Source organism: Panthera tigris, chromosome A1 (assembly GCF_018350195.1).
Source record: "Panthera tigris isolate Pti1 chromosome A1, P.tigris_Pti1_mat1.1, whole genome shotgun sequence".
Lineage (NCBI taxonomy): Eukaryota > Metazoa > Chordata > Mammalia > Carnivora > Felidae > Panthera > Panthera tigris.
In genome coordinates this window covers 201,719,438-201,747,327 of record NC_056660.1, presented here as the reverse complement: position 1 = coordinate 201,747,327, position 27,890 = coordinate 201,719,438, and the positions used below count along the sequence as shown (strand labels likewise).

At 34.8% G+C, this 27,890-nt stretch overlaps 1 protein-coding gene across 1 annotated transcript in view; it reads right to left on the bottom strand.

The window, feature by feature from the left end:
- HCN1 (hyperpolarization activated cyclic nucleotide gated potassium channel 1) overlaps positions 1 to 27,890 on the bottom strand; it is a 386,411-nt gene that overhangs the window by 168,006 nt on the left and 190,515 nt on the right. Inside the window, exon 3 of the mRNA XM_042960321.1 lies at positions 1,550 to 1,711. Coding sequence (XP_042816255.1) covers positions 1,550 to 1,711 — 162 coding nt within the window. The remainder of the gene's footprint in view (positions 1 to 1,549; positions 1,712 to 27,890) is intronic.

Below are 27,890 nucleotides of genomic sequence, written 5' to 3'. Positions count from 1 at the left end.
GACCTAATGGAATTGACATTCTGTGTAGAGACACAGACAAATATAAATCACAGACTGTGTGTGTGTGTGTGTGTGTGTGTGAGTGTTACTAAATATTTTTAAGATAAAATATAAACCAGTTGGCTTATATTATATATATAATAATAATAAAAATATAAATATATTTATATATATTTATATTATATATATATATATATATATATATATATATATATATATATATTACCTATATAGCAGACAGAGTGGTCACACAGTGGCTTCTGTGAGGCAGTGACATTTAAGTAGGTACAAACGAAATGAAGGAGAGATCCAGGTGATTATAAAGTCCCAAACAATGGAGATAAAAGAATACAGAAGGCAGGGAGAGGGAGGGTAGGAAGGAGGGAGGAAAACAGGTAGTCACGAAGAGAGAAAGAAAAGAAAACCAGACTTCTTAACACGTGATGTAAACCACTCTTTTCTTCAAATATGAACCCTGAGCTATTGTTGTTAGAAGAAAAAAATGTATGTTCTTAAGATGTCTATGTCATTTCTATAATAATAAGCCCAGAAATTAATATGGAACACTTCAAGAAAAAAAGGGGGTATTTGATTTATGCCAAAGTTAAAGTTTTGTGAAAGTCTCATAAAATTTATCTTCCATAAAATGTCACATATAAGAGAAGTCTAGTCCAAAGTATAGGTAACTTAAACAATATTTTATTAAATTAATGTAATTAAAATGCTATATATGAAGAAATATGAGAACTTACATCAAAGGAGAACAAATCTTTGTGAATATATAAATTAAAAATATTCACTAGTGTTTCAATTCCTTTGTAAGTACTGTATAATGTAGATCAAAATGCATGTTTTTTAAAAAGAACACATGTCCTTAGCCTTAAATGTGACTGTGAATATACCTGTGTAAATCAAATTTTTATTTACCAGATTTTTAAATATTTAAATATCTTTCAGGGTAAAGTGTACACTTGAAACTAATGTAACATGTCTATACTCAAATAAAAAATTAAAAATTAAAAATAAATAAAGGCTTTACTTTCAACATGAAGCTTTCCCTGTCTTCCCTAGCAAAAAGTACTATCTGAGATATCATGCACATCACACAGATCTCATTGCGCCTGTACTGATGAACACATCTCTATATGTTTTAACAACACCTAGAATTGCATGTCTCAAGCACAGTAAATGCCAAAATCAAGTTGAAAGAAAGGAGTTATTCCAAGCAGTAGGTAGTTTTAGAAGAACATTGCACCACGATTATATGTATGTGAGAGTGTACATGTACCTTTGAAATAAAATGTCTTCCGTATTCACAGACTAAGATACCTAAAAATAGATCCTGTAACATATACATCCCCAGAACCATTTCGTGTGACATTTAGTTGTAGAAAAAGCAATAGAACATTTTATTTTACATCCATGAAAGCCAAATTAAGTTTTCTCCAAACATTTACAGAGAAGAAATTAGACCATTCTGACATAAATACTTAGAACTTTTTGGCAAAACACTGAATACGCAGAGTATAAAATAATACGAATTACTTACAACCATTTCATTCAGAGACACCCAGCAGTCCGGTGGGAAGTCCTGCAGTAGTGGGACTAAGAACTGAAGACAGCCATCCCAGTGGCACAGGAGCAACATCATGCCGATGAGGTTAAAAATTCTCACCACCGCGCTGGCAAGGTCATATGTCATGTGGAAAATCTGTTGACCAAAATATAAAATCAATCCTTATAATTCTTATCGTCAATTTTCTTTAAAGTGAAGAATACTATCAATGTTGGTAGACACTGACATTATGTAGTGTAAGTATTGATTTAATAAAAATATGTAAAGAACTTTACAAAGAGAAACAGAGGTTACATTTCTTTACCTTTACCTTGAGGCCTGGCACTCTGCTTTCTGAGAATTGCAACCAGATGTGGGTTCTCCACAAAGTACAGGGATAACATAAACACATTAAACGCATGGATCATGTTTTATAAAGCATTTGTTGGGCTGATTTTCATTTACTGTCCTTCTGCACATTTTGGCAATACTGTTTTAAAGAAGTTAACAAATTTGACCCTCTTCTCTGAATCTCATCCCTATTAAATTAAAGGATTTGTTAACGGGCCAAAAAAATAATACCAAACAAAACCACAATGACTGAAAATCAGTAGCAAAAATAGATTAATTTCAAAATATAAAATAATATTGAGATTTAACTGCAGTTAACTTTATAGCTATATGAATGTAGGTACTTCTTTTATTGAACATGAGTAGTGGCCTCTGAGATAAAAGCTTGTCTGAATTTGGATAAAATACAATTGGGTCTCACTTTTAAAAAATTAAAATTGTTACTTCCCTTTCCTGTGAATCTTTCTTATTTATATTTTCATGAAATCCAATATGACAGGTAAGATGATTTCAGAAAGTACAAAAATTATGACAAATCAATGATCTCTATCATAATTTTAGAATTGTGAACTTACATATAGCTCGATATCTATAACTTTTCATCCATCCAGTTATTACAAGAAATAAAACTAGAACCTTAATCCTTCCTTTAGCAGCTCATATATTATATCACTCTCTACTGCTAATATTTCTGCTTATATTTTACTTACTCTAGAATAACAAAACCCACTTGGGAGCAGACCTACATTCTAGAATAAACTTTTTTTTTCCTAATTGTTAAAAAGCTACTGAGTCAATAAAATTAATAAATATGCATAAATACACAAAGAAACAACACCTTGAGGTATTCAGATTCACATTGTTATAATTCAACAAAAGAATCATCTATTTTTGAAGTAATGAGGACACCATGGATTGAAAAATTATCTGAAACAGAAAAAATAACCCCACAAATTTTCTGTTTTGATTTAGAAACTATATCTTTGTAAGTTAATGCCTATAATTCTTTAAAAATTTTTTTTAAGTTTATTCATTTTTGAGAGAGAGAGAGACAGAGCATGAGCAGGGGAGGGGCAGAGAGAGGGAGACACAGAATCTGAAGCAGGCTCCAGGCTCTGAGCTGTCAGCACAGAGACCGAGGCGGGACTTGAACTCACTAACCGAGAGATCATGAAGTGAGCCGAAGTCAGACACTCAACCGACTGAGCCAGGCTATGTCTATGCCCCTAATGTCTATAATTCTTAAGAGATACATACTGATATATGTAGAGGTAACATGACAGGACAGCTGGGATTTTGCTTTTATAAAATCACCAAATCAGTCTTTAATTAAATGTTTTTCACTTTGATACATTTTCTTTTGGCCATTAATTCGTTCTTTAAACAATCTTCCTTTTTGACATAGTAATTATAGTGAGAATTCTCACTTTCTTTGTGGGAATATACACAGTTCTGAATTCCTTTTAAAAGTAAGATAGGGGTCCTAGATTTTAAAGGCAACAGATCACATATTTTTATATTCAGACAGCTATCCACAGAACAATGAATTTTAAAGAATTAAGAATTTTATTTTCCTCTAAGTTACTTTTTAATTTGGTTTTGTATTTGGCAGACCCATAGAAAAGTCCTTTCAATGTTATTCCCTCTGATCTTCCTTGGTCACTAAATTTAAAAACAAAAAACTTACCAAAAATTTCATCAATAATTTCTCATTTGAAGTAATACAATAAAGCATAATAAAAAAGCTTTCTGTTATTAAAGTAGTAAATTAAACCCAACATGGCTTTAAACATTTTCTATTTAGTACTAGAACCCTATAAATATTTATCTAAGTATTTCCTGACAAAATGGTTCAATATGGGTTTTGGGTAAGTGTTGCATTGCTGTGAAATAGGGTTAAGTTGCAGAATATAAGCTTCTGGATCAAACAAGGAACTCATCACCTTTCAACCTAATTGCCTGAAGTAAAGAATATCTGAAACTCTCTGCCAAAGTCTATAAATTATAAGCATGTGGGTAAACATGTAATTATGAGACCTTAGAGTGAAGTCTGGGATGTTATAGAGGACTAGGTCCCATTCTTTATACATATGGCTTTTATGGCTTTACCACTTTCTTTGTGAGGAATTAGATTCTTTTTTGTGGGATTTTATGAGATTATTTATTGTAATTAATAGCACATGCTGTAATTCAACAATTCCTTTAAGAAAATGCTATTATTTCTGAAATGTTTCCAGAGAAATAGAATTACCATTTTCATAAAGGAAGTTAATGGTGACATAAGGTCTTTCATTACATATTAGAAATACATTGTTTTGTTTTGTTTTGTTTTGCTTCCATGTGATTCCTGGACTCCTATTATAACAAGATAAGCCCTGGAATTACTATTTTCAACCTCATAGTATTAGTAGACATAAATCTACTAATGCTAGATTTATATACTAACCCTGCTGTATAGACAATGTTCAATGCATTGAAATGAATTTCCTCCTTTTTGGTCTTTAACATTCTGTGTTCAAAAGCAATTTGACTTTTTGGAGCTATCCCCAAATCTTACTTTGGAAGAGGCAAAGTAAGTTGCCTATTTTGACACTAGTCAATACCCAGAGGCTAAGTTCAAATAGGCAAATCCACGTATCTCCATCTTGATTTATCTACCTAACAAAAGAACATCATAATGTATGTAGTATTACTTTTGATGTACACATGAATGTGTAGAGTGCTTAGGCCCAAACTAATTGTCTCTTGAGCTCTTATTAATTAATGCACTCTGGCAGGCATAATCATCTCATTGACTGGTTGCTGAGACTATGAAAGCCTCTGTTAAAACCTTGTTCACAGAAGATATGGAATAAGAAAACTATTCCTTTATGGGAGCACATACGTCTACAGATAGACACATTAACCAAAGAAGGAAAAATCTAATCTAATTCATGCATAGCCACAATGTCTTATTGTCTAAGGGCAGCTTGTAGGATAAATGTAAGTGTGACTTTACTCAAATACCTGATCAAAGAGCTGATACCACTGATTAATTAATATTCTCAGGGGTGTTTTTTTCCATCTACAAGGTAGACATCCTTAAGTGATATATTCCCATCTAAATCAATTGTCTTAACGCTACTGCATGCAAACCCAACTTCACAGAAAAATGGCACCATATATGACACTCAATGAACTGTCGAATGAATGAGAATGCTGCAGGGATTTAACAATAATAGCAGAAACAACTTTAGATGATCTTCACAGTGGAAAGCTTTTGCTTTTGTGTTTTAAACCAGGGAATTTAAGAAAACTCTATTATTTCCTACCTTCCAAGTAATCTAACTTGACTTGAAACCTGATTTGAGTACTCACAATGTACGTAGCAGAAAGACAGGTTGCTCTGACCTACTCTCAATATGCTGCTAAGTGGTACTTATAAGAGTCAACAACAACAACAAAAAAGAATTAAGGTAAGTTTCTAAAGCAGCTCTTTATTTTTATTTTCACAAAACCTAGACTACAAAATACGTCAGTGGAAGGCTCTGTGCTTTGCATTTGTCCAGCTCAGAACATCGTGTTGTTCATATGACTTCAATGAAAGGAAAGATCTGGTAACAAATTCTCACTGGATTCTTTTTATAGTATTGTAGTTCTAGAATTCTGCCCAGTTGGAGTTTAATGACTCCAGACAGGATAGGTAATTAAGTCTCCAAAACTGAAGAATGCTCTGAGTTAGATAATTTGACTCAGAATCCCCAATTGTGCCCTAATATTTGCAAAAGTGTTTACCATGATTTTTGTATATTCCATCTTGTTTTTGAAAGGTTAAATCCCAAACTGCGCTATATGGCAGATATCCATAAATTAGCTGAGTTCTTTCAAAACATGTCCACATACTTTCTTAATGTTTGTTTATTTTTGACAGAGAGACAGACAGAGCACCAGCAGGGGAGGGGCAGAAAGAGAGGGAGACACAGAATCCAAAGCAGGCTCCAGGCTCTGAGGTGTCAGCACAGAGCCCAACTCGGGGCTGGAGCTCATGAACCGTGAGGACATGACCTGGGCTGAAGTCTGATGCTTAACTAGCTAAGCCACCCAAGACGCCCCTGTCCACAACTTTCTTGATATACTGGATTCAGGGGTTTTTCAGTCTAACAGTCAGATAATGATCAGTGGGCCTTAACTATCTTTAAGCACTTGATGTATTATGTTTTACCTAACCACACAAATTATCAAAAGTGATTTAAGACTTTTCATAAAAACAAATAATCCAGTGAAGAAATGGGCAGAAAACATGAATAGACACTTCTCTAAAGAAGACATCCGGACGGCCAACAGGCACATGAAAAGATGCTCAACATCACTCCTCATCAGGGAAATACAAATCAAAACCACCCTCAGATATCACCTCAGGCCAGTCAGAGTGGCCAAAATGAACAAATCAGGAGACTACAGATGCTGGAGAGGATGTGGAGAAACGGGAACCCTCTTGCACTGTTGGTGGGAATGCAAACTGGTGCAGCCACTCTGGAAAATAGTGTGGAGGTTCCTCAAAAAATTAAAAATAGACCTACCCTATGACCCAACAGTAGCACTGCTAGGAATTTACCCAAGGGATACAGGAGTGCTGATGCATAGGGGCACTTGTACCCCAATGTTTATAGCAGCACTCTTAACAATAGCTAAATTGTAGAAAGAGCCTAAATGTCCATCAACTGATGAATGGATAAAGAAATTGTGGTTTATATACACAATGGAGTACTACGTGGCAATGAGAAAGAATGAAATATGGCCCTTTGTAGCGACGTGGATGGAACTGGAGAGTGTTATGCTAAGTGAAATAAGCCATACAGAGAAAGACAGATACCATATGGTATCACTCTTATGTGGATCCTGAGAAACTTAACAGAATCCCATGGGGGAGGGGAAGGAAAAAAAAGAGGTTAGAGTGGGAGAGAGCCAAAGCATAAGAGACTGTTAAAAACTGAGAACAAACTGAGGGTTGATGGGGGGTGGGAGGGAGGGTAGGGTAGGTGATGGGTATTGAAGAGGGTATCTTTTGGGATGAGCACTGGGTGTTGTATGGAAACCAATTTGACAATAAATTTCATATATTAAAAAAAAAAGACTTTTCATAGCATGCATTGATCTGTCCCTAGTCTTGGCTTCATGAACAGTAATCATTTAAAGTCTAGATTTCTTCTACGTTCTCAGTACTGATTCAAGACTTCAAATATAACTTTATAATTTTTATCAAAGTAACAGAATCAAAGAAGTCAGAAATGGTTCTTTTGACAAAGGCTATTCTTATTCTTAAAGTACAAAACAAGGCTGGATACTTTTGTTTCTTTTTAATTCTGCACCTGCATGAATCGAATTATCTTTTATATGGAGTGTCTATATGCCATGTTGACACAGAAAATAAGAAAAAAAGTATTTACCAACTCAGTCTGTTTCACAGCGAACATGTTATTTAGGATTCAATATGTAGTAGCTCTAGTCAATATTTTTAAAAAAAAATTTTTTTTAACGTTTATTTATTTTTGAGACAGAGAGAGACAGAGCATGAACGGGGGAGGGGCAGAGAGAGAGGGAGACACAGAACCGGAAGCAGGCGCCAGGCTCTGAGCCATCAGCCCAGAGCCCGACGCGGGGCTCGAACTCACGGACCGCGAAATCGTGACCTGAGCTGAAGTCGGACGCCTAACCGACTGAGCCACCCAGGCGCCCCTCTAGTCAATATTTTAAGAGCCCTAATGCACCTTCGATAATTCTTAGGTTGAAAATGATCCAGGTTACCTTACCATGCTTTAGGTACAAAGTGCAGAAGGTTTTACTTGATCTCTGAGAGAAGAGCACTGTTCATAGTAATCTCTTTGAACACTGACCAGTGACTGCTCTCCCTATTCTATGTAGGATCTCACTCAGAAAGGCCGGTCCACAACCTTCAGAAGAGTCAACCACCTGGGACTCTTATGTCAGTCTCTGTAAGCAAAGTGCAGTTATTTAGTCCACAAACTCACTCACCAATTGTCAAATTCTCATGCTGTTGAGTGCTTTCTTTCTGGATTTTTCTTTCTAGTGTCTCTTCCAAAACTCGTTCTTCATCATTGATTAACTCTCATATACCCTCAGCCTTTTCGTAACACTCTTCCTCTTCTTCTATGCGTTTCCTGAGACATAAGGACCCCCCTCACCCTCTCCAAAGCCTCAGCTTTCCTGGTAGCATTCGCAAACAGAGTTGGTTCAATTCTTTCCTATTTCATAAGCCTTAGGTTCTTTTGGCAGTGGCCTCATTTTCCCAGCTCGCCTTTTGCTGCTGTCAGACAATTATTTGTCCAGCTGTAGTTTAAAAAAAAAAAAAAAGTCTTCTCCTCAGCGCTCATTCCATTTGGCTATTCCACTCATAACGTTCCCTCATTTCTGCATATAACAACCTCCCAATCTCCAGCCTCAGCACATCTCCATTTATTAGAGAACTCTGTATTTTTCCACTGCCTTTTCTCTGCAAAATGTCAACTGCTGATTAATTAAAACAGCTACTTTCTATACCTGAGCTGCTGAAGATTACTGGAGAGGAAACTAGATTGTGGCTATTAAAATTTTTTTTTGTAATGCCCACCTCATTTGAGACCTTGGTCTATGGTCTATTCATTTCCTCATTCCTAACACCACTGATCCTATATTTATTCCTCTCTTCTATCTCCCCCAAAGCTCATGACTATCCTACTCAGTTTCAGACTAAAATTTTACCTTTTCCAGAGGAAACACATTCTTATATTTTAATCCCCTCAACTCTGACCCCTCATACCTTCAAACAAACAAAGAAACAAACAAACAAACAAACATCTGTAACTTTTCTTACTGGCCATGGCCTAATATCAAAAGACGGTGTGTTTTTTATTTAAGATGAATCGCTACCAACCTTTTCTAAACTTTTCCTCCTTCAGAAACCCAAATAATTAGTTCACAGGTCCTCAACTTATGGGGAAAACCAACTTTCTCCGCAACCGTTGTGGACAGACCCTTTTGTAAAGTACAGAAAAAACGAATTGATATAAAAATGAAATTAATAAAACCCAAGACATATGTAATACAGCCTAAAGTTCTTAAATGTGGTGGCAATTACCTGATGGCTTTTTCTTCAGAACTGTTAACTTCTACATGAGCTTTATCTCAAATATTTAGAAATAATAAAATTTCTCATTTCCTCAAAACCATTTCAAATTGAAGAAGAATTTTCGTTTCCTAGGTACTAACCTAATTCTTCCCCTCCCCCCTTTATATTCTTTTCAGTTTGTCTTCTCAAAAAAACTCTCCTCCCTGGAATTTTGAGACGGAGAGAGCTGGCCTGCCTTCACCCACCTTTAGTGGGTAAAGTGATTTTCTTTTCTCGGTTACATGTGCAAATTACCATCTGGTGCAAAATCTGATTTCCTGAAGGACATATGTGTCATAGCTACTCTGTGCTTCTGTCCCCCTCCCCCTTCTCCATGGATGAAAGGAGTGTGCAGATATTTAAGGCTGACTTCATTTTCCCAAATGGGAAACTGAAACTTAGGAAAAAATATACATCTATTTGAGCGTTCTTTTCGAAGTGGCACAGATATATCACTGGAATTATAGAGAAAAATATGTCTCATCACGACTCTGCACTAAGACTAAACAGTACTAATACAGTCATAACAACTACATACTTATAGAATAGAATGTACTATTTATCTGTCACGACTATTAAGACATAAAGTATAGTTGACTACACATGTGTTATTTTGATCATGTCCACACACTTTTTTAATAAACATATACGTATGTATAAAATAAAAAATTCAGGGTGCCTGGGTGACTCAGTCAGTTAAGTGTCCAGCTTCAGCACAGGTCACGAACGCATGGTTTGTGAGTTCAAGCCCTGTGTTGGGCTTTGTGCTGACAGATCAGAGCCTGGAGCCTGCTTCAGATTCTGTCTCTCTCCCTCTCTCTCTCTCTGTCTCTCTCTGTCCCACTCATGCTCTCTCTTTCTCTCTCTCTCAGAAACAAATAAACATTAAAAAATTTAAATAAAAAATTCAATTCTAGATATTTTTGTTGCAATGAAATTGTCACATTTCTTAATTCTCTTTTGCATTGACTATTACTTAAACTCTATGACTTTTTCGTTGCTTTGCCATGTATTGTATATCATCCATTTCTAATCCTACATATTTTTATACAGGATTCTAATTTCATATACCTAAACATTTAAAAAAGTATGTCTTCATGCAAAATTGCTCTTTGTTTAGCTTTGCTAGTGTGAGAAAAGTCTAAGAACATGAATTATTAAAGAAACATAAAAAATGGCAAAATCCTATAATATGGATTCTTTGAAGATTTTGACAGAAAACAATGATATGAAACAGTTACAGTGTAAACTGTAAAAGGTATAAATTTTGAAACCTGGGAAACACATGCCTGATGGTATAGAGTTGACACTCAGCAAATGTTTTTTCTCCCACAGAGATTACTCAACTAACAATGCATTTTCATAAATGGGTCAGCACTAACGAGTATCTAACGGAGACAAAACATTTCTACAAAGCTTACTCATTTTCCTATAAATTTCAAGTCATTATCAGCTGATGACTGGGAATAGGTCTGAAACAAAAAGGCTTATGACAGGCGACATTTTTTTAATCAAATATATCTACATTCACATTTTTTAAATTTGTCATGAAGAAAGAGTACACTCTCTTAACTTATAGGGGGGCTATGTAGTATAACAGAACATCTATTTATTGGACTGTGCCCTAGAAAACACAAAAGAGCAAGCATAACCCCCATGTGCTTAATTTACTTTAGGAAGTAGCTTACACACTGGGCAAATCAAATTACAAATGAATATTGAAAATGGTTCTATTAAGAAGAGTGTTTGATGGATTAGTACTATGGAAAAAATGAAATTAATTAAAATTAAACAATTTAAAATCATTGTCTATTCCTGTATTACAAATTTCAAATGGCTGTAAATGTATACAATATATGCAAATTATATAACTACTGAAATATTTTAATAAAGAAAATAAAAAAATATATTTTATAAACCACCTAAACCTTATTTTAATAATGGTGGTGGGAAGGATTTTTCATGCTTACTAGACACATTTATTTCAGGATAAAGTCAGCACTAAGATACTGATTTAATGAAATTTAATAAATTTCTTTTTGAAACTTCAAATTTTATCTCAAAAACGCAAAATGAAAATTTATTTTTTAAATAAAAAATATTCTCTTTTTATTGTCTAGCACACAGTAAAAATGATATTCAAGTAAACAATCAGAAGTGGCTACATAAGTGTGTGTGTGTGTGTGTGTGTGTGTGTGTGTGTGTGCAGAGAAAGAGGATGAAAAATCAAACTAATAACCACATTAGCAATATTCATTGACTTCTGTAGCTCTTGTGAATGCATTTCAAATGGTATTTCCATAACACTGTGGTTTTGGGAGAAGACTGAAGAATAATTCATTTTAGAAACACCATAATGCTAATAATAATCTCATTTTTATCTGTAGTATCTCATGTCAATCTTTTTCTTACTTTCTCTTTTGTATAACTGCAGTCTCATCAGATTTGTAATATGTTACACATTCCAATAAGTACAAATTTAGTTGTCTCTACCTTTGAGCTACAAATAGTAACATTATTCTAGTTTTTGTTATCAGTTCATTTGCTAAGCATATGAAACGAATCACATGGATTCATGCTTTTGGGAAGGGCAAAAATAGACGATACAATGGAATGGAGAAATGAACTTAATCCTTGTAAGAAGATACTTTACTTTGGAGACTTCATCTCATAAACTTGTATTTTAAAATACATCTAAATGATGATCACTGTTAAAATAGAGAAAAGACCACTTCAGTGTACAAGCTTTAGTAACTAAACTATAAAAGCAAATAAAGCAGAGGATATTTAAACTCATTTTATATACTCTGTAAATTGTTTTCCTACACACAATATCCTGTTGATATTACCTAGTCAATACATAGCTATTGAATTGCTTTGAAATTACCAAGTAAGAATGTCACAGGTATTTTCATACCATTCAGATATCATCCAGAAAGAATTTTTATACTAATCTTCCATTAGTCAAATACTATTAAACTATCTTTGAGAAATGTATAAAAACATAATATATTTTGGTGGTCTCTAGCAAATATATTTTTAAGTATGCCTCATATGATATTATGTATTATTACGGGTTTCATTTTCTATACTTTCTGTGAGAAAAAAATAAACTCTAAAATTCTTGGTTTCACATTCATGAACTTTGTTATATTGACAAGTGATAATAAATGTTTAGTATCTCAACCAATTTTTTGGCCTACAATATTAAGAATTGTAGTGTTTGTGGTATGGTGAAATCTTTAAAATTTGGACATATATATTTGCATGGAGCATCAAACTGCTAGGTACAAATATTTTTTCAAAAATTTGAACTATTATTTTGCCAATCTTAGAGATATACAACAAAGGTAACATAAAAAAACCCACTGAAAAACAGTTTTTGCCATGTAAGAACTGAAAAAAAATAGACATTGGAGAAATGCATAACTTGAAACCAGGAAACTAGAGTTCCAGTCCTGTCTTTGCATTAATCAGTTTCTAAAAATTTGCCTTAGCTTTTCAACTAAAAGAAAGAAGATGCAGCAAATTACCTCTGATGTGTAAAATTCCATAATACCCTTTACTTTAGAAATGAAAAAATACAATTTTCAAAAGTGAAAACACAGGGAAGTCAATTACACACACACACACACACACACACACACACACACACACTCACACACTGGAAGATAAACTGGAAGTAAAACACTGATTTATATAAGTAATTTCCCTAAACCTTGGTTTGTAAAACAAATAAATAAAAATATAATAATAAAACTAATGGTAATGTAAATATGTGGTATAATAAAATGTGATAGAAGCTATTATATTTAAAATAATTGCACGATGTCTTTCTCAACATCCCCTTCACCATTTACAGTCTAGAAAGGTTGTGTGCAAACCAGCTCATTGCATCATTTTCCAAAAGAAGCCAATAGAAAAGACAAGAGGAAAAAAAGCTGGCTTCTGAAAAAACCATTAAGATGAAAACAATGCTTCCTCATAATTTTTTAGTAGGAGCTGTAAGAATTACCTCATGCATTGGCACGTCATCTTGCTACTCTACAAGATGAGCCAGTCAACTTAAGAATACTAATTTATTTGAGTGGATTTGTGTCAGAGTTGCCCTGGGAGAAAAAAAATGGTGTTGGGTCACTGTCTTGGCAAAAATGCCTTCTGAAAGAAATCACTAAGCACATGATTTTGGGTATGAAACCATAAAATACAGCTACAAATTTTAGCGAGTAAACCATACATTCGGCCATTTGGTGAAACCCAATAAGTGAGAAAAACGTAGTATTATTGCAACCTCCTGAAAAGAAAGTTAAAAAATAAACAAGGGTTGGCAAAGTTGCCAGCAACCCAAGAAACACTGGAGTAGGGTTTGATCTATTGGAAAATGGCATGATTTCAGATTCACTAGTTGAACACTTTCCAGAACCACATATGCATTATAATGCTTCATCAGTTCAGATAATAGAGCATCAAGATATTTGGCAGACCACCTGAAGGGCTGAATATACTTCAGTATCAGAATGGTTCTAGGAATTATATAAATTGCTGTATGTGGAAGGACCCTTAAAAGGAATACAATATTTTTTGTATAAATTTGATTTTTCTAATCACCAAAGCCACTTACCAATATCGGCCCTGTGCAGAATAACAGTAGGCACTGGATTCTCCAGTGTTCATGGTCTCACCTCCACCACACATTCACACACTCATGCAAACACTCCTGTCTCCAGCATCCACCCACCCGTTTTAAGCAGGACTGAGTTTTCTCTAGACCCGCTGCAGAGCTCTCAGAATTGTTCTTCCTTTTAACACACATCTTGTAGTAACCACATTTGATTTATTTGGGGTGGGGTGTGGTTAGGGGAGTCAGGACACATATGAGATATCTTTCTCTCTTACCCCTTTAAAATATCTTGTCTGGGTATAGAATTCTAGATTGAAAATCTTTTTCTCACAGATATTTGAAGACTTAACTCCATTCCTTCCAGCATCTAGCGAAACTGTATCTTTCGCCAAATAGGAGTTGAATCGCTTCAGTGAAAAGATAGGAGGTTTACATGGGGATACATGAAAAATGCCCCAAATCCATGTATGTGTGTGCAGGGTGTGAGACATAGGTTACAAGTAATGATTTTCACAGTTGTCATATTGACCTTAAATTCCATACCTTTCCTGCATTCAGTCCTATTGCTCAGTTATGTTCTGCATTAAGCCTTCTGACTTCAAATCCAAATGTCTCCACAGTTCACAGTACAGACTGGCTCTCACCTCTTTTGCAGACCCTTTTGCAGCATATTCCAGGATCTGATTTTCTCTCTGTGGGCTATTCTTCATTCTACTCCCTTTCATTTTAATCTTGTAAAAATTTTGGGAACTTTCCCATCTCAGTAAGAGCTCCCTTCTCTTATTCCCTTCTGTTTTATAAATGCATTCCTTTTTTCACTTTGTTTCTTTAATAGTGCTGGAGTCTTAGGAGGAACAAAATGCCCATATATGTGTCTTATCTGTCTTCCTCAACTAGAAATCTCTTTTTTTTTTAATGTTTATTTATTTTTGAGGGAGAGAGAGAGAGAAAGAGAGAGAGAGAGAGACAGAGCATGAGCAAGGGAGGGGCAGAAAGAGAGGGAGACACAGAAACCAAAGAAGCAGGCTTTAGGTTTGAGCTGTCAGCACAGAGCCTGACGCGGGCCTTGAACTCAGGGATGGCAAAATCATGACCTGAGCTGAAGTTCGACACTTAACTGACTGAGCCACCCAGGAGCCCCAAAACCTCTTATTTTCTTCCCAATTGTTTGAATCGTCAACCCTAATATAAAAGGACTATACAACTCAAACTTATAGCTACACATTCTTTCTGGAATAACTGATTTGTTCCAATAAGCTGTTGACATATTCAACTACCAATAAGTCATTATTAAATTAGTTTAACTTTGTAGCATACTTTCCAACCTCCAAGTTACCCTCCCTCAATAATTCTCCTCATAAATAGGTTTGGTTTCACACACCTACATTTAAAAATAAATTTAGAATCTCTTTGTGAAATCCCTATCCTATTCCTAAAATTATGTTGGGCTTTGTTGTAACAGATTTAATTCATAAATTAATTTGTGTCTGTCATTATTTTTCAACATTTATTACTTTTTCAACATTATTATCTCACATTTTCACCTTCTTTGGAAATATGGTCTTCTTGGCATCCAGAATTAACACACTATGATTCAAACTTGAACACGTTAGATCTCTGCTTGACTTTTGTTAGAGATCCAGATAATCTTTAGGATGTCTGAACTCCTTGGCCTAGTATAAAAGGCCCCTTGTGATCTGCCCTCTGTCCACTATTTCACCATCATGTCTCATCTGTCCTCTATAGGTAATCCATGCTTGGGGGAGACCAAACTTGTCATAGTACCATTTATACAACATGATTGATCAGGGCCTGTATCTGTTCACATAGTATTGTCTCTTGGTATAAGGCCTTCCATCCCATCTCTTTTTGGATTGATGACTTTCTTATTCATATTTCAAAACTTGGCTCAAACATCACTTCCTCAGGAAAGGCTTACTTGACTTCTCTCGGGAGAGAATTAAGAGTTTCCTCCCATAGGACCTAGTCCATAATTCTATAAAAATGTTTTATACTTGACTATAATTACATGTTTATACGTCTGTGTCCTCAACTAGATTGTAAACCCCTGGAGGTCAAGCACTGTATTCACATAGCAGGAGCTTAACACATGTTTATAAAATATAAGAATATGAACAAGAGATGAAGGGACAGGAAGAAAGGAAGGAAGGAAGGGAGGAAGGAAGGAAGGAAGGAAGGAAGGAAGGAAGGAAGGAAGGAAAGAAGGAAGGAAGGAAGGAAGGGTGGGAGGGAGGGATAGAAGGCGGGAAGGAGGAAGGAAGAAAGGGAGGCAAGGAAGCAGGGAGGGAGTTGGCGGGTGGAAAGAAAGAGAGGACTTCCTAGGTTGAAAACAAGTGGACATTTTAGTAAATAAGGACCTTTGGGATTATTACATATTTTTTCAAATTCTTTGTGTGTGTGTGTGTGTGTGTGTGTGTGATAACAGAATGGAGACTCTGATTTGAAGAGAATCTTCATCTTGTGCCTATAATGAAATAAGTTATATACAAATTTTGTTTGTAATTTTTGTACTCATTAATTCTAGACTATCTGTCATCCTTTGTCACACCCGGATTACATGATCAATATCCATATAGACATTGTCATTGTGTAGCTTGTCCTTATTCAAGCTTTTAATTACCAAACCTTACTTCTCTGGTGCCATCTTTTTTCCTACCTAGTTTTTATTCTTCATTGTCTTATTCTCACTAAACTTTTTTTTTAATTGTTTGAGGTGGCTACTCTTGGAAAAGTTCCATTTTCTCCTGCTCTCTTCTCACTGCTCATCACTTCCTTCGTTACCCAGTCTGACACAAAAGTCCATCATTTCAACCAGTATCTTACCAAAATTGTCAATTATCTTCTGCTCTGATGCATCTTCATGGTAATATCCTGTTCCAAGATTATCTGACTGTCCACAATCTCACTCCTATATATGAGCTTCCATATATTGCTGAAGAGAATGCCATAACCACACAACTAGCTCATAGTTTTACATTAACTAGATTTTCAACACTGTTTAGTGTTATGTGCACATCCCTACACAGCATAAATCTGAATCTCAGGTTAGCTAGTTCAAACTTTTCCAAGTCTCCCAAAGTCTACCATGCTTCACCTGCTTATTTCATCACAAGAAAATATTTAACTTCCAATTTTACGGAGAAACACTGTCATTTACAGACATGTTTACATCCATTCTTTCTCCTTACTTTCAAGTGGATGTCATTTGTTTCCCTCTCTGACAACTCTTTCTCTTTTCTTAATCTTGCTATATTCTCAGTGGCCTTGTTTCATTCATTATCCTGTCTTCTTCCTCAGACTCATCCCTATATTTTCTCTTATCAGAATTTAAGCATATTTAAATCTCTCCTATATTAAAAATTTGTCCACTCAACCTCTATTCCTCTCCATCCACTATACTAATATCTACTTCTTGTCTCAAATATATTGAAAAGTTGTTTACATATTCTCCAATTTTTACCCTATATTCACTTTTAAACATGTGGAATCTGATGTCTCCTATTTCAGCTGAGAACATTCATGGTGAAATCGACATATATTTCTGTGGCTATACAATAAGCAATTTGCAAACTACATTTGCTTGACCTCCCTGTATATTCACCAGGTTTTATTTACTCCTCCTCCACACTCCACTTTCTCTGTTTCTGATATTTTAATAAGCAATTTTTCCTTATTGCTCCTCATTTATTCCCATTTCTCTCATGAAGTATAATTCGGTGTCAAGGTATACAGTCTCTGCTCTCTAGGAATATAAATTACTCAGGTTCCACTCTACACACTCTCCTTGAGGGACCCTTCCATTTCTATAACTTCAATCATTACTTATAGTCAGGGGGCTCCATTACCTTGAATTCTACTGAAGACACCCTGTTCATTTTATTTATTTATTTTTTAAAGTTTATTGATTTATTTCAAACAAAGAGTGAGAGTGGGCAGGGGAGAGAGAAGGAGAGAGAGAAGATCTGTACTGCCAGCATGAACCCAGTGTAGGGCTGGAACTCATGAACCAAGAGATTATTACCTGAACTGAAATCAAGAGTCCTCCCTCTTCATTCTAAAATCCACAGTCAGGTCACTCTGAAGATGTATGAAACTGTATTAAACTCTTCCCACCTCCATATCCCAGGTGAATTCTCTACAGGGACTAATACATACCAAGCCTCACCGAAGCGTCTCCTCAGGCTAATGCTAGGTTTACTCTGTTCTCTCGTCCTCCACATTCAATTAGTAACTACAACCTGTGAGTATCCCGCCATAAAAGTTTTTGAATCACAAAGTCTTCAATTCAGACATTCCTCATTTTCCACTTGAGTTATTCCAAAACTTCCTAAATTATTTCTAGCTCTCTTGATTTACCCTCTGGTACCCTGCAACTAGAGTTTTCTTTCTAAAACATAAATACGATGATGCCACTTTCCTGGTTAGAAATCTTTAATGAAGCTCCATTAAATCTGAGATAAAGGCCAAGATCCTAAGTGTAACATTTATGGCCCTTCATGGTCTGGTCACTGCTTACTTCTCAGGCCTCATATGCATCCCTTTCTCTTAGCCTCCATGTTATTTACTTCTAATTACTATATTTGAAAATGTTTATGATTCTTCTTTCAGTCTCCATTAAAATATAAGCTTGATGAGGAGGATTTTTTCTTACTCTCTTAGTATCTCAAAGTATCTCTTTGGCACAAAGTCTTTAATTACAATAAACATATGTCAATTACAAACAGTTGATTGGAGAATGGATGAGTGAAATCCACTACCTGTTAATGCTAAGTCAGTTTCATGTTTATATAAAATAAATAGCACACAAATACTGCAATCCAGGTGTCACCTACTCAAAAATAATGTATGTTTTTAAAAATGAAAATGATTCCAATGGGATATTTATTTACCTGTTAAGTCTAGTAGGAACTAGTTGAGTATGTAAAATAAACTAGTGGTTAATTATATTTTAATTACTTTCATGGTCATTGTCATATGTTGTATGATCATAAAATTTTTACATGTTCTACAATCATAAAATTGTTAAATGGAGGAGATTGGTTTCTATGTTCTGAATGTTCTAAGCTTCTAGAATTTTTAAAATATTGCAGGACTAACAATGTTTTTATGAAGGCACAGACAATTTTGAATTTTTGTGACTATTTTCAATTATCCCAAAAAAACAGTATCCTCTGATGCTGGATCTGAGAACACAAACCCCACTGTATTTTAAGGAGTTCCAGATCCATTATCAATTTGAGTTAATGGGCTAACCCTGTAACAGACACCTACACCAAGCCAAAATCCACTCTATAAAACTGAATATTTGGACTTATTCCTATTAAGTTGGCATGATTTAAACTCAATAGGATTCAGTATTTCTGACAAATTCTAAATGGAGGAGTCCAAAAGGTTACTATCATTATTATCTGGGCTTTCACCCAGCATTCAAACTCACAAATCACTGTCATGTTTTCTGCTAAATTCAGCATCGATTCTAGACTCCACATTCTTTCATTCCTTTAGTATATTTATGTAGTATAAGAATTAATTGAAGAGCGTATTTCTGTATTATGCTTAGCAGTGTATTTAGAAATAAAAAACATGCATTTTTATTTAAGACTCAAAAGGTGAAAAGTTTTAATAAGTCTACCTCTCTACATACCAATATTTCTGTAACCCTTTTTTCTGTTTTTTTTTTCTTTTTATAAGTTTATTTATGTATTTTGAAAGAAGAGAGCACAAACAAGGGAGGGGCAGAGAGGAAGAGAGAGAGAATCCCAAGCAGGCTCTGCACTGTAAGCACAGAGCCTGATGTGGGGCTCAAACTCACAAACCACAAGATCATGACCTGAGCCAAAAACAAGAGCAGGATGGATGATTAACCGACTAAGCCACCCAAGCACCGTTTGGAACCCTTTTTTCTAACTGTTTTTGAAAAATATCAGCATTTCCTAAACAGTCATATTGAAGGGCCCAAATTTTGGGTTTCATATACAGAAAGAGAATTCTAAAAGTTTTAGAATTAAATTGTAAATAAAAACATTTACAAAGCATTTTTTAAAAGCAGCAGGCGAGAGTACCTAAAAGACATTTCTACCCTGAAAAGGAGACAAAAATGTTTTCAATATTCCTGTAGATGCTATCCATACTGCAAAGTTCTTTCAAGGATTTTATAAACTTTATTATCTGCCAACCAATTTGATAGATAATCATCCTTTAAAAGGAAATGCTATAGACTGGAGTGGGTCTCTCTCAAGTTCATATTGAGCCTTAACCTCTGACGTGTTGGTATTTAGAGATAGGGCCTTGGGAGGTAATTAGGTCATGAAGGTAGAGTCTTCATCAAAGGATTGGGGCCCTTAGAGCAAGAGACCAGAGAACTTGTTCTCTCTCTTTCTACCATGTGAGGGTACAGCAGGCACATGGCCATCTGTGAACAAGGAAGAGGCCTCCCACCAGACATCAAATCTGCCAGCACATGTCTTTTGGACTCTCCAACCTCGAGAACTGTGAGAAATAAATGTCTTGCTGAAGTCATTCAAGTCTATGGATTTCATTACAGAAGCCCCAGCTGACTAGGATGGGGCAGCATTAATTTTATTGTTAATTTGCAAATTAGAAGTCATATTCACTTAACAATTTTAAGTAAGCCATCTGGCTAAAAAAATGGAAAAAGCCTATATCTTTACATATTCAATGACTGTGTTGTCAGTGAGAACTTATGGTGAAGCCACTACTGAGTGCATGTAAGAAAAACCAGTATTAAGTGAATAGTATGTATTAGTATGGAATCTGCGTGTTTCTAAGTATATGTGAAAAATATTTGAATTTTATGGTCAAATAGACTTGTCTCCTTGGGCATGGCAGAGCATGGAGAACAAGTTCAGGTCCCAGATTGACTAGGGAAATCTACGGCCAAGTCGACTGGGATTGCCAAGACTGGAAGTTAACACAGAGTAAAACTGTCATTGCTGGATTAAAAACACAGTAAAATGGGATATACAGTAGATGAGCAGTAGATAGGTTTATAAGTAGACTCACCAACAAAAATTCAGAGAGAAGAAGACCTAACATCAAAGAGGAACACAAGCCCCAGACTCTTCCAGGTGCAGTGGGATCAATGACCAACCCAGCTTCCTAGAGTCAGGGAGATTCACTGCCTTTATACAATTGGTCAAACCTAGAAATGCTTAGAGTTTTATGATCATTCAATCAGTCAGCATGATTTTTTTATTTGGATTTCTTCTCCTTTTCCACCCCTCTGCTTCATTTGTATTCTAGATGTACATTAATTCTTTCCTAGGTTGGAGTTTCTGCTTTGTAAATGGTTTCCCTGTCTTTGGGCTGGATTTCTCCCCAATGATTTCTTCTTGATGGTACTGTGTGAAGTTTTTTAATCTTAAACTTGCTTCCTTACAGTCTGCTTTATACCTTTGGTTTGTCTCTTCTACAATCGGTTGGTGTGTGCCAAGAGTTGAGTTTTATGTTGGTCAAGTCAGCACCATTTAGGAGGAAAAAATGAAAGGAGTATTTAAGCACATATGATATTCCTTTCTACTTTTTTCCCCTTAATTTGAGCGATGTTTTCATTTTAGGCTATAAACCTATTTATGTCTAAATCATCCTTTTAAAAAATCAAAAAAGGAAAACAGAAACAAAAATAAAATTGGAAAGAAATCTCTGACATAGCAATTTATGTTTTGCAGCCTAAGTTTTTTTTATCTCTATTGCTTTTCACATTTTAGATTATTGACTTTCTGAAACTTTTTACTCCCGTAGTTTTCCAGACATCCATACTATCAGAATACTTCTTTTGGCCTCATTCATAGATTTTATTGTTACTGTTGTTGCCCTTTACTGAAAATCCACTTTCTCTAGCTGATGCCTCTAATACTTCCCCTGAAAAACTCTTCTTATAGACTATATCTTCCCTGTTTTATTTCTCTATTTATTTTTTGTTTATTTATTTTAACCATACGCCCTAGACTCATATCAAACCCAACATGCCCCAAATCAAACTTAAAGTTACTTTCACTAAGCATTCTCTATTTTGGTTATTTTAGTTAGTGACAAAGACATTTACCCAGAAACTGAAGAAATCTGAGATTCAACCTTAACTATTTTGTTTTTGTTCATCCTCTATTCCTACGAATTTTATCTCCTAAATATTTGGTGCCTTTCTCCCATTTGCATGTTTCTTGACTACCAATAATTCACATTCTCATCAATTTTAAACTTAATTACTATAATGACTTACAACCACTCAACAGATATATTCATTGATGAAAACCTAGAAAAATTAGAGACAAACAAACAAACAAAGCAAATACAAAATATTATTTAGTGCTACCCCTGATTTGGGTTGGCTAGTTAGCTCAGCTGCTTACAGCATGATGCTGATAATGCACCCACTGATTTAATTGCTGTTAATATTTGGTATAGTTCTTCCTAGATATTTTTCTTTATTTATATTCTCTCTTTTTCCATATATTTTAAATATACATATATTTATTTAGGGAGAAATCAGTACATAAGTTTTTATAACCAGTATTTCATTCAATAGTACATAATGGGCATCTTCCCTCTTAGAAATAAATGTATTGTTTGTGATTATTTGTTGTAGGTCTTCCATGCATATGAATGGCATTTAAAACTTTTATATGGAATACTGTAGTTCAGGCTCTAATTGCTAATGTATTTAAAATATCTTCCTCTAAATTCATTGTATAAATGAACTAAAGTTTATTCAACCAATCTGCTATGACTGGACATTTAGTGAGCCATTTTAAACACAGCTTAATATTTTATAATTGAACCCTACCTATAAAAAGAAGAAGAAAAAACAAATGTCCTCAGCATGGCACAAATGACTCTGAATTATCCAACTTTCTCCTCTATCTCTAGTTTCACATCCTATTATTCTATAATTAAAACATCTACAGAAACTGACAAAGTTGGCTTAATTCATAATACAATCACACTGTAAGATCATTTGAATCTATAAACAGGGAGATATTTAAATGCTCATGGATTTGTCACATGCTTCAATTTTAAAGGTCACTTATTCATCCATTTGTGCCTATTGTAAGCCAGACACTTCGCTAGGTATGGATGACTCACAGGTGATCGAGGTGAGCACGATCCTGGGAACGTTTACTCTCATAGAAGATGAGCAACTCTGCTTTAATTTGGTTTCAGCAAAACAAAGCAAAACAAAACCAACATTAAAATGCACCTAACCCTAGAAAAATTATACGTTATTCATCTGTTGGAGAAAAAAAAAAACAACTAAGTGAGGAGAAAACACAGTGGCTGTAGACAGACTGGATGCATGGGACACTATCATGGTGACATGCTGAAGCTTCCAGATTGTAGCGAGCAGCCAGGATGTAGCTGCAAACTTGGTGTGTCTGCAGGTGAGAGAACCAACAAGGACCAGAGAGACACAGAGGGGGCAAATTAGCAAAAGTGAACACAATATCTAGTTTTTGCCGAGCAATATTAACCTCTATGTACAACTGCTGTCTGCCAGGTCCAAATTTAATATTTAAATCAAGTATTGCAATATTTATTTAAGCACATCTATATTTAAAAGGTTTAATAATTAAATGAAAATTTTAAACTTTTGTACTTATTTTACCCAAGATATTTTTAGAACAATTGTTTGCAGTATAGCATTAAAGCTTCTTCTGTATCCCTTAAAATTTCAGGTCTTTTGCAAAAAAAAAAAAAGAAAAAATTACCCCAAAGAATGGCAAATGTTCCATCCTTCAACTGGTGGGGGACTACAAGAATGTTCTTTAGGAGTCCAACATCAGGCTACTATTAATGCTCTCAGGAGAACTGGCTGCCCCTCAGGGAAAGGACATGGTTCAGCTACAGTGAAAATGCCTGTAGCACTCAGTCCATGACATCAATTGTACTCGTAAAAAACAAGCTCAGAACCTGGCAACGTATCTGTGTTTCAGAAGATTGTAAGGCTTGAATGAGATGGACGTGCTTATTCATAGTGGTGTGTGTTCACTGCAAGGTAGCTCTAATTTCTCATACTCAACACAGCACTGGGTAAAACACTTAATGAACAAACATCTGTAAAAAAAACACATCCAATTTCTTCACTGCGACTCTCATCCAAAAGGGTGCTGTCTACCTTGATCTTTTCTCACATGTAGAAAGAATAGAAGCCAAAGATCACAATTATAAAACACAAGGACTAGTATTTTTAGCTCCTTTGAATGCTTTCCCCTTCACTGTGATAAATTTCTCTCTCTGCAACTGGTTTTTTACTTCCAAATACTCTGAGGGTGTGTGTGTGTGTGTGTATGTGTGTGTGTGTGTGTGTGTGTGTGTGTGTGTCTCACACTGTAATGCACCTTTAACTTTGATATCTCTGATTATCTTGAGCAATGGTAAAAATTTTAGTTATATATATTTACATTTTGCTGAAACACGTCTAAGTTAATCTAAAATCTGTCAGTTAAATCTCTCATAATGCTCGTACAATTATGTGCATACATTTGACCTAGAGTCAGGGCAATATAGTATACATGGCAAAAGGGCACATTAACACATATTGGCTTTATGTACATTTTTGAACTGAAACTTAGTTTTAAAAATAATTTATTCACTCTTTGAAGTATCAAAATTAAAATGCAGAAACCCTAATGATTGTCAAATTAGTCATCAAAATTTATAAAAATATTGAAAAAACCCTTTTCTTGGAACTTAACAAAAGCTTATCTACTTTGCAATTCAAGTGAATAATTCATTTTTAACAGAAAACTCATGTTCTGTTTGTCACTATGAAAAATTAAAAAAACACACATGTCTTCCACTGTGACATAATTATAATAATATTATATAGACTCTGACAACAGAGTTTACTTCAAGGTGTGATTCCATTTAACTCTAGGTGAAGTCAACATTTGTGTAGATAAAGATTGTGCAAATTTTCATTTAAAATAAATTTCTGCCCTTCATTAATAGTTTTTTCTTAATTTAAAGTTATTTAATTTACTAAGTAAACTTGTCTTTAAATCTATCATCTTTACTGAAACTAGGATACAATAATAGAAATGGCTTGTGCAGTAACCCTGTATTCCATTTGGGGGGATTATATATATATAGCGTGTATATTTCCCTACAGACGTAAGACAAAAGCTATAAATTAGAAAGTACAGAACCTGTAATTATATTTTTTAGCAAAAATATTTTTCTTCATTCAACAGAAAAGTACTTTATACTTACATAAAGAATATAGCTGGAAAAATGAACAAAGTAACTTTTTACTACATTTAATAATGTGGAGTTTTATTCTTTCTAATAGACTTCTTTATTAACAATGTGAAAAGGGGGCTAAGCTGTAATAATCATGAACAAATGTAATTTTCAAATGACATAACTATGCATGTAGGACAAGCTCAAAAACAAAACACATAACTAGTGCTCACAATGGTTCGTATGTGTACCACCACTTATTTTTTTTAAATATCTCATCATCTTATCACTGAAGAAAAATAAAAGAGAAAAAAGCTCTAAAGTGGCCACGGTTGCCTGTGGATTTGTTCACCTTTTTTTTCATGTTCTCTACAATTTCATCTATTTCGTTATGAACTTAGGTCTCAGTGCAGCCTTTACTTCCTCTAGAAAACCTTCCTTGTGCCTCTTGCGATTGTAGTGGATATCCTCCCCCGTGTGTTCCCACAGCACCTTCATGCTTTATTTCAGCACTTAGCATGCTGAGGCATAACTGCCCGTTATTTGTCCTCTTCATTAGACCATAAACTCCACGTATATAAGAATTATGGTTTGTTTTTCATTATATTTCTAGTACTTTATATACGTATTTTTAACTTTACATAAAGCTCAATAAATAGGTATTGAATTCAAACTGATAAGAGTTTAAGCAAATTTGCAAGATCATAGATCCAGATAATTTTGCTCCATACTATTCCCAGGATACATTTATACCACCCTTAGGCATACTTGATTGAACCATTATAAACACATCAGGACATGATATACAACCTAATTTGAAAATCTGACCACCTAGCAAATATCAGCACTGTGTTAATTATGATACTTCGTATTATTGTCGTCACTTCTCAAAACTACTTAAAACATTCTTTCCAGAAACAGAAAACCTGTATGTTTTACCACCTTATTGAGGAGATCTAGCATTCAAGCAAAAGAAAGGGGTGGTAATTAGATTATTATACCATACCGATATTGCTAAAGGTTATGAGCACAGGCACATTGTTCACAAAGTGAGGAAAACAATGTCATCATGCAGAATGGTAATCTGAAGTTGGTCTATGGAAGAAATATGACCCCAAAAACTACCAAAAATGTGTTTTGAGAAATAATGTGCAAAGCCGGGACTAATTCTTTTAAAGCCAAAAGCAGGTTTTGCATAAACATATCGAAGGAAAAAAAGGAGAAAAAACAGCCTTTAGTTTTGTTGGTAAGAAGGTCAATAAACTTGCTACTAGGTGTTTATGAAGCTAGCATAGGAAATAAACAAAAGAGGGCAGGAGCTAAATTATTAGAAAAACAGCAATAAATTTTTCATAAACAAATTAAGTTAAAGGAATAACATAATTAATGTCTAAAAATGTATCACAAATATACAAAGGAAACACTAAGATCTAAATGTAAAATTATCCAAAGGTTATAAATATGTTTCACAAAATAAAAAATAAATTTTCTAATAAAAACATGAATAATATTAAATCTCTAGGTAATACAAATTATAAAACAATTTTTAAATGGGATACCATTTCTCGCCATTAATACTGGTTCTTTTGAAATACATTTTTCTATTGAGGACATGGCAAAATGGACTCATTCACAATTGGTTTTGATATAAACTGGTACAATGTTTATGTAAAAAATTGACAATGCTCAATATTTCAAAATATTACACATACTTTGAAATAATAAATTAATAAAAAAGAGCAAACTGTACGAAAATACTCAAAACTGTGGTCAAATATGTATACATGGCTGTTAGAATACATCAGTGAACAAAACAGGTTAACTGTCCACTCTCTTGAGGCTTATATTCTTTTTTTTTTTTTTTTTTTAAATTTATTTATTTATTTTTTTGGGGACAGAGAGAGACACAGCATGAACGGGGGAGGGGCAGAGAGAGAGGGAGACACAGAATCGGAAACAGGCTCCAGGCTCCGAGCCGTCGAGGCTCCCAGCCATCAGCCCAGAGCCCGACGCGGGGCTCGAACTCACAGACCGCGAGATCGTGACCTGGCTGAAGTCGGACGCTTAACCGACTGCGCCACCCAGGCGCCCCATGGCTTATATTCTAATGCTAGAGGAGAGGGGTACACAGACAATACAGGATACACAAGATGAATACATAAATTATGTAGTATATTACTAAGAAGATTATACGTTTTATGGCAAAAAAAAAAAAAGAAGAAGAACAGTGTTGTCAGAGAGATTAGTAAATGCAAGTGGCTTGGCTGGAGTGAGGCAAGGGTTAAGCACTGGCAATATAAATTGAGATTATCAGAGTAGGTAGGGCCTTGTTGAGAAAAAGCTTGAAAGAGGTGGCTGAGTTAGTCTTAATCTTTCTGGAAGAAAAAATATCAGCCAATGAATGTTAAGACCCTAATGTGAATGCGTATTTGGCATGTTAAAAAAGAAAAATGTTAGGTGACCGATGTGGCTAGAACAGAGGGAATAGAATTTTCCTAGAACATAAAAATCAAAGAAGTAAAATGTACGTGGAGTGTGTATGTGTGTTAATTTTCTGGGGCAAAACAAGAACTTAAGTGATGTCTAAAAGTCAGCTAATCCAAAAGGCAGAAGGCAGAGGAATGAAAAGGAGAGGAAATCACAGGTGAAGATGGGCTGAGAAAAATAATATTGGTAGCTTCAAATAATGAATGGCTTTAGAAGTCTTATTTAAGAAAATAAGAACATTATCTTATGAGTTTTAAACAGGGGAATGAAATGACCAGATATGAATTTCTCAAATACCACTACTTTAGCTAAACTGGAGAATGATTTGTAAAAGAGAAAATATAGCTAAAATGAAATTGATTTCAAACTCTTATTGAAAGAGCTTGAGCTTGAGATAACAGTAGTCTGAACTAGTGGCAGAAGGGATTAAAAGCAATTTAACAAAGAACGACAGTACTTGATGATGGACTGGATCCAGAAGACAGAGGAAGAAAGGGACAAGGTGACTCCTG